The sequence below is a fragment of the Hippopotamus amphibius genome, chromosome 5 (genome assembly GCF_030028045.1).
Source record: "Hippopotamus amphibius kiboko isolate mHipAmp2 chromosome 5, mHipAmp2.hap2, whole genome shotgun sequence".
Taxonomy (NCBI): Eukaryota; Metazoa; Chordata; class Mammalia; order Artiodactyla; family Hippopotamidae; genus Hippopotamus; species Hippopotamus amphibius.
Genome location: NC_080190.1, coordinates 51,600,850 through 51,615,186, shown reverse-complemented (window position 1 = coordinate 51,615,186; position 14,337 = coordinate 51,600,850). Strand labels below are relative to the sequence as shown.

Here is a 14,337-nt window from a genome sequence, read left to right as displayed (position 1 = left end):
CAAAACCATAAACCTTAACAAATAAAACCATAACTATAACCAAACAATAACATGTATTAATTAACCATATGCAAAAATAAGTCATAATTATAAACCATAACCATATAACTTAGACTATAACAGCAACCATAAACCATAACCCAGCCCTAGCCCTCACACCAGTCTTGGCCCTAATGCCAATCCTCCAAACCACTAACACCAAGCCAAATCTAATAAAGATCACACAAATACATCATAAAAAGAAAACTACATCAGTATGCCTTATAAATAGGAATGTGAGAATCCTCCACAAAATAATAGCAACATGAAACCAACAGAACATTAAACGGATGATGCCATAAGCAAGTGTCTCTACACCGGAAATGTCAGGTTGTTCAACATATTAAAATTAAGCAATGTATTAAATCACAATAAAGGTGTAAAAGTAAAAACGCACCAATTATTACAGTAAAAGCTATAGTCAAAATCCAGTGCTATTTCATGATACAAATGCTCAAGAAAGTAGGAATAAAAGGGAATTTGTTCAATATGGAAAACAGTAGTATACAAAGCCACAGCAAACATCATGCTCAAAGTTAAAGACTGAAAGATTTACTCTTGAAATCAGGAACAAGGCCGGGAAGCTGCCTTCCCCACTGTTACTCAATTGTGTATTGGGGGTTCTTGAGGAAAGAAATAAATGGCATCCATGTGTCAATGGAAAAATTAAAACTGTTTAAGCACAGAACACATCATCTTATATATAAAACTTCCTTTATCAACAAATTATTTCAGCTAGTCAACTAATTCAGCAAAGTTACAGAAAAAATATCAATTCATGAGAATCTATCTTATGTGTAATACACTAAATAACTGAAAAAAATTTATGAAAGTTCCATTTAAAATGTCAACATTACTATTTAGGAATATATTTAATCAAGATAACAAGACTTGTTTTTATCATGTACTCTTTTTCTAGTGCCTTTTTCCAGAAGCACCTTTATCTCTTTTAGATCTTTCTGTAGCTCTTCCAAAGCTGACGGCATGGCCGGGCTGCATCAGGAAAGGCCCCAGCTGCAGTTGTGCAGGGGCGATGGCAGGCAACGCAGCACTGAGCACACTCAGCGCAGAATGCACCAGCATGAGTCGCAGTCAAGACTTGTTTTTAATGTATGTAAAGTTGTCTGTATGTTTGAAATACTGGAAAGTAAATTACTTTTCAAAACACCATGTCAATACCATGCCAGAAAAGCAGAGAAAACATCAAACTTCCATATGGAGGCCAGCCTTACCCAGATCCAGTTCACCCAAAGTCCACGTGTAATTTAGAGGCACAGTAGGAAGATTATATTAGGAGCCACTTTCTTCCATGTTGTGGATGACTTGGATATGGTAGAAACAGCAGGACTTTTGAATTCCAATTTTCCACATCATTCTACCAAAAATTATTAGAAATAATGTATTCAGTAAAGTAACAAAATGAATACACAAAAATTAGTTGCAGTTCTAAACACTAATAACCATCAGAATGAGAGAAAAACAAAACAAAAACCAACACTATTTACAATTCCATCAAAAAGAACCAAATACCTAGGAATAAATTTAACGAAGGACATGAAAGACCTTCACAAAGAAAACTTTAAGACACTGATGAAGAAACTTTTGAAAAAGACACACATAAATGGAAAGATATCCTGTTCTCATGGAATGGAAGAATTAACATTAAGATTTCCATTCTACCCAAAGCAATGTACACAATGAATGCAATCTCTACCAAATTCCAATGGTACTTTTCACAGAAATAGAGCAAATCATCCTAATATTTGTGTGGAACCACAAAGGACCCCAAATAGCCAAAGTGATTCTCAGAAAGGAGAACAGGCTGGAGGTATCGTGCTCCTTGACATCACACTACAGCATGATGCTACAGTCACCAAAAATGTGGACCTGGCACAGAAACAGGCATGTGGGCCAGAGGAACAGAACAGAGGGCTGGGAATTAAACCCACATGGATGGGGTTAGTTAATTTATGACAAAGGGCCCAAGGACACACCAAGGGGAAGGACAGTCCCCACAATAAGCAGTGCTGGGAAAAATGGACACCACAGAACTCATGCTGGTTACACTGCACACAAACCCGGTTTTCAACGTGAACCCTTTCCTGGGTTATATGAAGACAGACCCCTCGCCCTCAGCAGTCAGTACCACTGTGGGAAGCTTCTCCCCACTTTTCCTCACTATTTTCTCACCTTTTCCTCCCAGTTTGTCAGGAAACCCAGCTCCAGTCAGCCTGATTGCAGTCCCATGTTGTCCTGAAGCCAAGCCCCAGACAGCCCTAAGGAGGCTGAGCCCCTGCTAGCAGAGATGCTGACCCGAGGCATCCCAAGCCCAAGCCCAAGCCAAAGCCCTGGCAGTGCCTGAGGAAACAGAATTCCTTTCAGCTCCACACAGCCAAGTCCCAGGTGGAATATACATGCACTGTGGGTCAGCGGCCACCCCCCCCACCAGCTCCCCTGTGGACAGTTTGGGAACTGCAGGCCGCACCTCACAGTTCACTGGTGACAGCGCTCCCTGCTGGCATAACTGCTGAACCCATTAAACTGGAAATTCAAACCTAAATGGAGACAATATCCCAAAACTTTTCTAAAAATAGTTAAGGAACAATTAAGTGGCAACTCATGGAATAAATGAATGTGGATGCAAACTTTACAATTTACAAAAAATTCACTCAAAATTATTCACAGAAAAATTTTAAATACAAAACTATTCAAAATTATAGAAGAAAACTTACAGAAGTGTAGGTTTGGTCATGTAGATCATGAGCTCTGAGCTTTAACACAAAACACAAAAAAAGCAATCCACAAAGAAAAACAAGGAATACCATGGACTTTGTAAAATTAAAGATTTCTACTCTGTGAAAGGCCTTATTCAGAAAATCAAAACACAAGCCACAGAGAAAAATACTGGTAAACATGTTTCTAACAAAGGATTTGTTTCTGTCAACTATAAATTGGAACTTGTCATCTGCCTGTACAAGAATTAAATCACTTTGTGCTGCTGTAGCTACTGACCTTCCACATCCCCTGAAGGGAATTCAGGAAGGAGACCAGGAATGAGGCACTCTGTGCTTTGGAGGATGGGCAGAACAGGTCTTTAGATAGTTAGATGTTTTCAGGAGCTGATTTTATGAGCCCAACCCTTGCATCCCCTCATATCTAGAAAAGCACTAAATCCCTACATGGTGACGTCTGCTCCTTGTGACTAGCAGAAACCCCCTACAAAAATATGTGTTTGATTGCATGTACTCCTCCTTCACCAAGATACTAACCTTCCCCCTGCCTCTTTGGAACAGTTTCTCAGAGCTATCTGGGATGCTGTCTCCCAGGCTGCAGTCCTCATTTTGCCCCAAATAAACTCAACTCTCAACTCTCCTGTTGTGCATTTTTTTTTAAGTTGACATTTCAATATACACAGAATTCTAACACAACCAACATCATTAAAAATAGGGAAAGCTCTGTATAAACACCTGACCAAAGAAGGTACACAAGGTAGCACACAAAACTATGCCCAGGACCTGGGGGCACAGAAACAATGGTCCAGCTCAAGTCCCTAAGTCATGTGTGACCCTTGATTAGTCCTGTCCTTCCTGGAGGCGTCAGAGAGATGGAGAGGGAGGAGGGGAAAGAGGGACAGTTACGCTTAAACCTAACTCTAACCCTGAATACTCTCGCCACTTTCATTCAATGGTCTAGGAAGTCCTAGCCATACTAATTAGATAAGAAAAAGAAATAAAAGGAATCTAATGGCAGAGGAAAAAGTAAAACTGTCACTGTAGATGACATGATACTCTATAGACTATCCTGAAGAAGACACCCCGAAATAAATAGAACTCATTGGAAAATTCAGTTATGCTGCAGGATAGAAAATTAATCTACAGAAATCGGTTGCATTTCTATACACTCACAACAAACTATCAGGATGAGAAATTAAGAAAACAACCCCACTGACAATAACATTAACAAAAATAAAATACCTAAGGGTTACATTTAACCCAGGAGGTAAAAGACCTATATTCAGATAACTGGAAGACTCTGATGAAAGAAACTGAAGACAACACAAACAAATGGAAAAATATGCTGTGCTCATGAATTCGAACAATTTGTATTGTTAAAATGATTCCACACCCCAGGGCAATCTGGAGATTCTATACCATTCCTATCCTATCAAAATACCAATGGGATTATTTGGAGAACTAAAACAAAGAATTCTAAAATGTGTATGGAAACACAAAAGAACCTGAAAAGTCAATATAATCTAAGAAAGAAGCACAGGATTTTTGGAGGTGGAGTCAAGATGGTAGCATGGGAGGATGAGTAGTTCACGTCTCCCCACAACTAGGGCAGCTGCCCAACACTAGTGGGGGAACTCAAGGCCCAAGAAGACGGGAGGAACCCCTGAGTGACTGGGTAGGATATGTGGTGGGGAGTCAGAGGGGAGGAGAAGTAGACGCTGGACAGGACTGGCAACCCTGAGGGGTAGCTGGAGGAGGGGAGAGGTTTCCATCCAGTGGGACCCTCGGGGGCTCGGAGGATCAGTGGGGAGCGCATCTAGCATATCCCCCGTCCAATTGGGCTGGGAAGCCTGCTGGGCTCGTAGGGCTGGTCCTTTGTTCTCTGGGGCCCCCTCTGGGCTGTGTTGGTCCTGGGGGCGTGGGGGTGGGGGAAAAGAGGAGAGGTGAAGGGGGAGGGCCCCTCCCGGATCCAAGGATGGGGGAGGCATGGAAGGCCTTTCACCTGCCCACTTGGGCCTGTGAGGCCTGCTGCGCTACTGAGCCTAGTCCTTCATTCTCCGGGGCCCTCTCCAGCTGTGTGGGTCCTAGGAGAATTGGAGGGATGGGACAGGGAGGAAGAAAGGCCATGGGGAAGGGACCCTCTGAGACTGGAGGACAGGGGGAAGCATCTAGCATTTCCCCCACCCACTCTGGCCCAGGGAGCCTGCTGGGGTCCTGGACCTGGTCCTCTGCCCCCCAAGACCAGAGGTAGTCCCAGGCCCCTCCTGCCTTGCTGAGCCTAAGCCCCCCTCCACTGCCCCCACCTTTTCTGGCTCTGTGGGGCCTAAGGGTAGGCCCCCACCATTACCCAAACCCCACTCCTGCCTAAGCCCCACCTCACACAGCCAAGGGCTTTTCTGGCTCCCTCCCCCCTCCCCCTTTTTTTGCTGCTGTGGTTCTGTTTTACCTTCCAGTTGCTGCTTCATCTATTTTTTTAAATTTTTTCTAACATATCTATTAGCTTTCTAATCTTATTGTATTTTTTACTCATTGTTATTGTTCTGCTTTTTTTTTTCTTTTCCACCTTGCACAGCTTGTGGGATCTTGGTTCACAAATCAGGGGTCGGGCCTCAACTCCTGCAGTGGGAGCTCTGAGTCTGGACCATTAGACTAACAGAGAACCTCAGACCCCAGGGAATATCCAGAGTGAGGTCTCCATGAGGTCCTCACCTCAGAGCCAAGACCCAGCTCTACCCAACAGCCTACAAACTCCAATGCTTGAAGCCTCAGGCCAAACAACCAGTAAGACAGGAACAGAATCCCACCCATCAGAAAAAAAAGGAAACATAAAAAAAATAGAAGATAACAACAAAAAAATGTCACAGACGAAGGAGCAAGGTAAAAATCTACAAGACCAAATAAATGAAGAGGAAATAGGCACCCTACCTGAAGAAGAATTCAGAGTAGTGATAGTAAAGATGATCCAGAATCTCAGAAATAGAATGGAGGTACAGATTCGAGAAAATACAAGAAATGTTTAACAAAGATCTGGAAGAACTAAAGAACAAACAAATGAGATAAACAATACAATAACTGAAATGAAAAATACACTAGAAGGAATCAACAGAATAACTGAGGAAGAATGAATAAGTGAGATGGAGGATAGAATGGTGGAAATAACTGCCAAGGAAGAGAGTAAAGAAAAAGAATGAAAAGAATTGAGGACAGTCTCAGAGACCTCTGGGACAACAATAAACACACCAACATTCGAACTATAGGGGTCACAGAAGAAGAAGAGAAAAAGAGTCTGAGAAAATATTCAAAGAGAGTATAGTGGAAAACTTCCCTAACACGGGAAAGGAAATAGTCTCCCAAGTCCAGGAACCACAGAGAGTCCCATATAGGATAAACCCCAGGAGAAACACACCGAGACACACATTAATCAAACTAACAAAAATTAAATTCAAAGAAAAAATATTAAAAGCAACAAGGGAAAAGCAAAAAATAACACACAAAAGAAACCCCATAAGGTTATCAGCTGATTTTTCAGCAGAAACTCTACAGGCCAGAAAGGAGTGGCAGGATATACTTAAAGTGATGAAAGAGACATCTACAACAAAGATTACTCTACCCAGCAAGAATCTCATTCAGGTTTGACAGAGAAATCAAAAGCTTTACAGACAAGCAAAAACTAAAGAATTCAGCACCACCAAACCAGCTTTACAACAAATGCTAAAGGAAATTCTCTAGGTGGGAAATACAAAAGAAAAAGACCCATAAAAACAAACACAAAACAATTAAGAAAATGGTAATAGGAACATACATATCCATAATAATCTTGACTGTAAATGGATTAAATGCTCCAACCAAAGACACAGATTGGCTGAATGGATACAAAAACAAGACCCACATATATTTTGTCTACAAGAGATCCACTTCGGACCTAGGGACACATACAGACTGAAAGTGAATGGATGGAAAAAGATATCCCATGCAAATGGGAATCAAAAGAAAGCTGGGGTAGCAATACTCATGTCAGATAAAACAGACTTTAAGATAAAGACTGTTACAAAAGGGCCCAGCTGTGGGGCGGAGGTGGCGGAGAGGCCTGCAGCGGCAGGGCGGGGAGCGGGCGCTGGAGCCGAGAGGGCGGCGCAGGCTGGCGCGGCGAGCAGCAACCATGTCGATGTTAGGGAAGCTGTTCGAGGCTGGAGGGGTTAAGGCCGGCAAGGGCGGCCCGACCCCCCAGGAGGCCATCCAGAGGCTTCGGGACACGGAGGAGATGTTAAGTAAGAAGCAGGAATTCCTGGAGAAGAAGATCGAACAGGAGCTGACGGCCGCCAAGAAGCACGGCACCAAAAACAAGCGCGCTGCCCTCCAGGTACTGAAGCGCAAGAAAAGGTACGAAAAGCAGCTGGCACAGATCGACGGCACGCTGTCAACCATGGAGTTCCAGCGAGAGGCCCTGGAGAATGCCAACACCAACACCGAGGTGCTCAAGAACATGGGCTATGCCGCCAAGGCCATGAAGGCTGCCCATGACAACATGGACATCGATAAAGTTGATGAGTTAATGCAGGACATTGCTGACCAGCAGGAACTTGCAGAAGAGATTTCAACAGCTATTTTAAAACCTGTAGGGTTTGGAGAAGAGTTTGATGAGGATGAGCTCATGGCAGAATTAGAAGAACTAGAACAGGAGGAACTAGACAAGAATTTGCTGGAAATCAGTGGACCGGAAACAGTCCCTCTACCAAATGTTCCCTCTATATCCCTACCATCAAAACCCACCAAGAAGAAGGAGGAGGGAGACGACGACATGAAGGAATTGGAGACCTGGGCTGGATCCATTTAACTGGTCCAATGTGGGCTGAGCCCAGACAGACTCTGGTGGCCTGCGTGGCGGGCAGGCACGTGTGTGTGTGGGGCAGGCAAGACGTGGTGCAGGCAGGTTCCATCGCTCTCAAATCTCGCTCCAAAGCAGTAGGGCCGCATCACTGCTCACTCTGCATAGCATGGTCTGCACCCAGCAGGACGGGCGGGAGGGAGGGGGGGTGGGTGGGGTGGGGTGGGAGGTGCCTGCTGTTTATAATATTGAATTTCTGTAAAATAAATTGTATTTGCAAATCCAACACTGAGCTTCTGGACTACGCTAACTCCACTGCTGAACCTCAGTGGAAAGGGTCAACCGTTTGCAGTTGAAATGATCTGAAAATGTAGCCTCTGTCCTTTTAAGTCAGCTGACTTGTCGCACATCTCTTTGTAAGACTTGTATGGTATTGGCAGAAGAGTCGTTTTTTTAAAAGTCATAGACTTTTCCTTGTCCTTAGCTGTAATAATGCATCTGATTTTGGTTTCCTCAAGACCTGTATTTCTGTATTTCTGTCCATCACCTGTGTACTGGCCCCTGTGTTTCCCACTCTGGCCTACTCCTCACTCCCACTCCCCTGGTCTTTTTGGAGTTTGTGACACTGATTTGAAATGGATGGTGTTCTCTTGAGAGCGCGTGAGATTGTTAAATTCCAGCTATACATTTTTCTAACATAGCTCTAAGGTCCTTGTTGCTGTTTGTGATAACTGATAGATAACTCATTGGAAACATGTGCATACATTTATATTCAGATGAAATTATGGTTTGCACTATTAAATATCTCAATTAATTTTCAAAAAAAAAAGACTATTACAAGAGATAAGGAAGGACACTTCATAATGATCAAGGGATCAATCCAAGAAGAAGATATAACAATTATAAATATTTATGCACCCAACATAGGAGCACCTCAATACATAAGGCAAATGCTAACAACCATAAAAGTGGAAATTAACAGTAACACAATAATAGGAAGTGACTTTAACATCCCACTCACACCAATGGACAGATCATCCAGACAGAGAATAAATAAGGAAACACAAGCTTTAAATGACACAACAGACCAGATATATTTAATTGGCATTTACAAGACATTCCACCCAAAAGTGGCAGAATATACTTTCTTTTCAAGTATGCACAGAACATTCTCCAGGATAGATCACATCTTGGGTCACAAATCAAGTCTCAGAAAATTTAAGAAAATTGAAATCATATCAAGCATCTTCTCTGACCACCATACTATGAGATTAGAAGTCAATTACGGGAAAAAAACAGTAAAAAAACACAAACACACGGAGGCTAAACAGTGCACTACTAAATAACCAAGAGATCACTGAAGAAATCAAAGAAGAAATTAAAAAAATACATAGAAACAAATGACAATGAAAACAAGACAACCCCTAGCCTATGGGACACAACAAAAGCAATTCTAAGAGGGAAGTTTATAGCAATTTAATCTCATCTCAAAAAAGAAGAAAAATCTCAAACACTCTAACCTTATACCTAAAGCAACTAGAGAAGGAAGAACAAAGAAAACCCAAAGTAAGTAGAAGGAAAGAAATCATAGAGCAGAGCAGAAATAAATAAAATAGAAACAAAGAAGACAATGGCAAAGATCAATAAAACTAAAAGTTGGTTCTTTGCGAAAATAACCAAAATTGATAAACCATATGCCAGACTCATTAAGAAAAAAAGGGAGAGGATGCAAATCAATAAAATTAGAAATGAAAAAGGAGAAATCACAACTGATACCAGAGGAATAACAAAGGATTATAAGAGACTACTATAAACAACTATATGCCAAAAAAATGGACAACCTGGAAGAAATGGACAAATTCATGGAAAGTAACAATTTCCCAAGACTGAATCAGAAAGAATTAGAAAATATGAACAGACCTATCACAAGTAATGAAACAAACTGTAATAAAAAAAATCTTCCAACAAACAAAAGTCCAGGACCAGATGGATTCACAGGCGAATTCTATCAAACATTTAGCGAAGAGCTAATACCTATCCTTCTCAAACTCCTCCAAAAAATTGCAAAGGGAGGAAGACTCCCAAATTCGTTCTATGAGGCCACCATCACTCTGATACCAAAACCAGACAAAGGTCTCAAAAAAAGAAAATTACAGACCAATATCACTGATGAACATAGATGCAAAAATCCTCAACAAAATACTAGCAAACAGAATCCAACAACACATTAAAAGGATCATACACCATGATCAAGTGGGATTTATCCCAGGAATACAAGGATTCTTCAACATACACGAATCAATCAATGTGATACACCATATTAACAAATTAAGGAATAAAAACCATATGATCATCTTAATAGATGTGGAAAAAGCTTCTGACAAAATTCAACACCAATTTATGATAAAAATTCTCCAGAAAATGGGCATAGAGGGAACCCAGCTCAACATAATAAAGGCCATATATGACAAACCCATTATTCCCAATGGTGAAAAACTGAGAGCATTTCCACTAAGATCAGGAACAAGACAAGGATATTCACTCTCACCACTTCTTATTCAACATAGTTTTCAAAGTCCTAGCCATGGCAATAAGAGAAGAAAGAGAAATAAAAGGAATACAAGTTGGAAAAAAAGAAGTAAAACTGTCACTGTTTGCAGATGATATGATACTATACACAGAAAATCCTGAAGATGCCAGCAGAAAACTATTAGAGCTCATCAATGAATTTGGTAAGGTTGCAGGATACAAAGTTAATGCACAGAAATCTCTTGCATTCCTATACACTAACAATGAAAAATCAGAAGGAGAAATTAAGGAAACAATCCTATTTGCCATCGCAACAAAAAGAATAAAATACCTTGGCATAAACCTACCTAAGGAGACCAAAGACTTGCACTCAGAAAATTATAAAACACTGATAAAAGAAATCAAAGATGACATGAACAGATGGAGAAATATCCCATGTTCCTGGATCGGAAGAATCAATATTGTGAAAGTGACTATACTACCTAAAGCAATCTACAGATTCAATACAATCCCTATCAAATTACCAATGGCATTCTTCACAGACCTAGAACAAAAAATTTTACAACCTGTATGGAAACACAAAAGACCTCTAACAGCCAAAGCAATCTTGAGAAAGAAAAACAAAGCTGGAGGAATCAGGCTCCCTGACTTCAGACTATACTACAAGGATACAGTAATCAACCCAGTATGGTACTGGCACAAAAACAGAAATATAGACAATGGTACAGGATAGAAAGCCCAGAGATAAACCCCCATACTTATGGTCACCTAATTTATGACAAAGGAGGCAAAAATATACAATGGAGAAAAGATAGCCTCTTCAATAAGTGGTGCTGGGGAAACTGGACAGCTACATGTAAAAGAGTGAAATTAGAACACTACCTAACACCATACACAAAAAATAAACTCAAAATGGATTAAACACCTAAATGTAAGACCAGACAGTATAAAACCCTTAGAGGAAAACACAGGCAGAACACTATGACATAAACCATAGCAAGATCCTTTTTGATCCACCTCCCAGAATAATGGAAATAAAAACAAACAAATGGGACCTAATGAAACTTAAAAGCTTTTGCACAGCAAAGGAAACCATAAACATGACAAAAAGACAACCCTCAGAATGGGAGCAAATATATGTAAATGAAGCAACTGACAAAGATTAATCTCCAAAAGATACAAGCAGCTCATGCAGCTCAATATCAAAAAGACAAACAACCCAATCCAAAAATGGGCAGAAGACCTAAACAGACATTTCTTCAAGGAAGACAGATTGCCAACAAACACAAGAAAAGATGCTCAATATCACTAATCATTAGAGAAATGCAAGTCAAAACAACAATGAGGTATTACCTCACACTGGTCAGAATGGCCATCATCAAAAAATCTAGAAGTAATAAATGCTGGAGAGGGTGTGGAGAAAAGAGAACCCTCCTGCACATTTGGTAGGAACGTAAATTGATGCAGCCACTGTGGAGAACAGTATGGAGGTTCCTTAAAAAACTAAAAATAGAACTACCACATGACCCAGCAATCCCACTACAGGGCATATACCCTGAGAAAACCATAATTCAAAATGATACATGTACCACAATGTTCATTCCAGCATTATTTACAATAGCCTGGACATGGAAACAACCTAAATGTCTATCAACAGATGAATGTATAAAGAAGATGTGGCACATATAAATAATAGGATACTACTCAGCCATAGAAAGGAACGAAACTGAGTTATTTGTAGCGAGGTGGATGGACTTAGAGTCTGTCATACAGAGTGAAGTAAGTCAGAAAGAAAAAAACAAATACTGTATGCTAATGCATATATATGGAATCTAGAAAAATGGTACTAATGAACCTAGTGGCAGGGCAGGAACAGAGATGCAGATGTAGAGAACAGACTTGAGGACACAGGGGAGGAAGGGGAAGCTGTGACGAAGTGAGAGAGTAGCACTGACATATATACATTACCAAAGGTAAAACAGATAGCTAGTGGGAAGCTGCTGCAGAGTACCAGGAGATCAGCTTAATGCTTTTTGATGACCTAGAGGGGTGGGACAGGGATGGTGGGAGGGAGGCTCAAGAGGGAGGGGATATGGGGATATATGTATACATATAGCTGATTCATTTTGTTGTACAGCAGAAACTAACACAACATTGTAAAGCAATTATATTCCAATAAAGATTAAAAAAAAAAAAGCAGCACAAGCCTGATTTCAAACTATACTACAAACCTAGTAGAATCATAAAAACAATATGGTATTGGCACAAAAGAAACACACACGGATCCATGGAACAGAAATGAGAGCAAAGAAACCCAAGCTTTACGGTTAGTTCATCTATGACAGAGGAGGTGAGAATATACAATGGGGAAAAGACAGCCTCTTGATAACAGTGCTGGGAAAACCGGACAGCTACATACACAAGAATCAAACTTGAATTCTTTCTCATACCACCTACAAGAACCAACAAATGAATCAAATACTTCAATGTAAGACCTGAAGCCATAAAACTCCTAGAAGAAAACATATGCAGTATGCTCTCGGACATCAGTCTTAGCAATATTTTTGGGATCTGTCTTCTCAAGCAAGGGAAACAAAAGCAAAAAATAAGCCAATGGGACACCATCCAACTGAAAAGCTTTTCAATGCCAAAGGAAACCAACCACAAAATGAAAAGACAGCTTACTGAATGTGAGAAAACATTTGCAAACAATATATCTGGTAAGGGGTTCATATCCAAAATAGACCAAAAACTCACACAACTCAACCTCCAAAAAATAAAAACCCAGTTAAAAAACTGGCAGAAGATCAAACATTTTTCCAAAGAATATATACAGATGGCCAAAAGACACATCAAAGGAGAAACAATATCACTTATCATCACAGAAATGCACATCCAAATCACAATATTATCACCTCACACCTGAAAGAATGGCTATCGTCAATACGACAACAAATAACAAGTATTGGCAAGGATGTGGAGAATAAAGGGAACCCTCATGCATTTTGTTGGGAGTGTTCACTGGTACAGCCAGTATGGAAAACAGTATGGAGGTTCCTCAAAAAATTAAAAGTAGAACTACCATATGATGCAGCAATTACACCAGGCCACCACTCTGATTTCACCCAAGTAGCCTCCTGGTGAGGAATTAAGTACATTTACAACGCTGAATATGTGGAGGAAAGGGGTTTATGTGGAGGGGTTTTCAAGCAAAAGCAGATCAGAAGCCTGGTGGGCTGGTCATGTCCACATCCCAGGTCAAAGCTGGCTTGGTGGGATGTGGAGAGATGGGGCAGTGCCCTTCCGCCTGAGGTTTATCCCAAGTCCTCTAGATGTATCTCTTTCCTCCCAGGTGGATATCTGAGCAGACACAGGTCTATGCCTGATCTGGAAGCAGAAGATCGAGTGGGCAGAAGAAGCAGCGATAAGATAAAGGCTGGGGAGGGCTCTGATACCTCCGGGCCAGGCAGGCTGCTGGTTACTGTCATTGTAGAGCCCAACCCCGCAGATCCACAAGGAGCTGGTTGATGGTGACACCTGATCCATTTCCCCAAGTGAGAGGCCAGTGCACCACACTGCCAACGAGGGCCAACGCAGCCTCCTGGTGAGTGTGGCCACGGAGGGTTCTCCAGAACCAGGGCCCAGAGATGAATGGGGAAAGACCTCCTGCTCAGATCCATACCACTCTCCAGGGTCCTGTCCTGGGCTTATATGCAGCTAAGCACATCCAGCTCTGAGCAGGAGCACCATATCAACCTTCCCCTGAGTCAGCTGGAGGACCTGGAGTCCACCAAGGCAGAGATCAAAGGTGATAAGGCCAGGGGTGGGTGCACGTGAGTGTGTGGGAGGGGTGAGTTCTGGGCCACACAGGGAGGAGTCCCCAGAGGCTGGTGTTGGGCCAGGAGCAAAGACTGGCCCCAGACCACCCATCTGGTGGACTTAAGTATAAGTTCCTGGACTGGGACTTCCCTGGAAGGCTCTCGGAAGATTTCTGTCCTTGGAAAAACAGGCATGTGGGTAATCTTTTCTTCTCTCACAGCTCCAGTAGGAGACCCAGAGCCAGATCAGAATTCACCACCCTTGCAGGGAGAGCATGCACCGGCTCTTGCAGGAGACCCAGAGCCATTTCAGAAATCACCACCCACACAGGCAGAGCAGGCTCTGCAACCACCACTGCTGTCAGCTCCCGATCTACACCATCAACCCACTCCC

The 14,337-nt window shown here is 41.8% G+C and overlaps 1 protein-coding gene across 1 annotated transcript; it reads left to right on the top strand.

Moving 5' to 3' along the window:
* The first annotated feature begins 6,903 nt into the window (after window positions 1-6,903).
* Window positions 6,904-7,781, top strand: LOC130853607 (charged multivesicular body protein 4b-like). The gene has a single exon (XM_057735747.1). It carries the CDS (start codon window positions 6,931-6,933, stop codon window positions 7,603-7,605), a length of 675 nt encoding a protein of 224 aa, XP_057591730.1. The 5' UTR covers window positions 6,904-6,930; the 3' UTR covers window positions 7,606-7,781.
* Window positions 7,782-14,337: the final 6,556 nt, after the last annotated feature.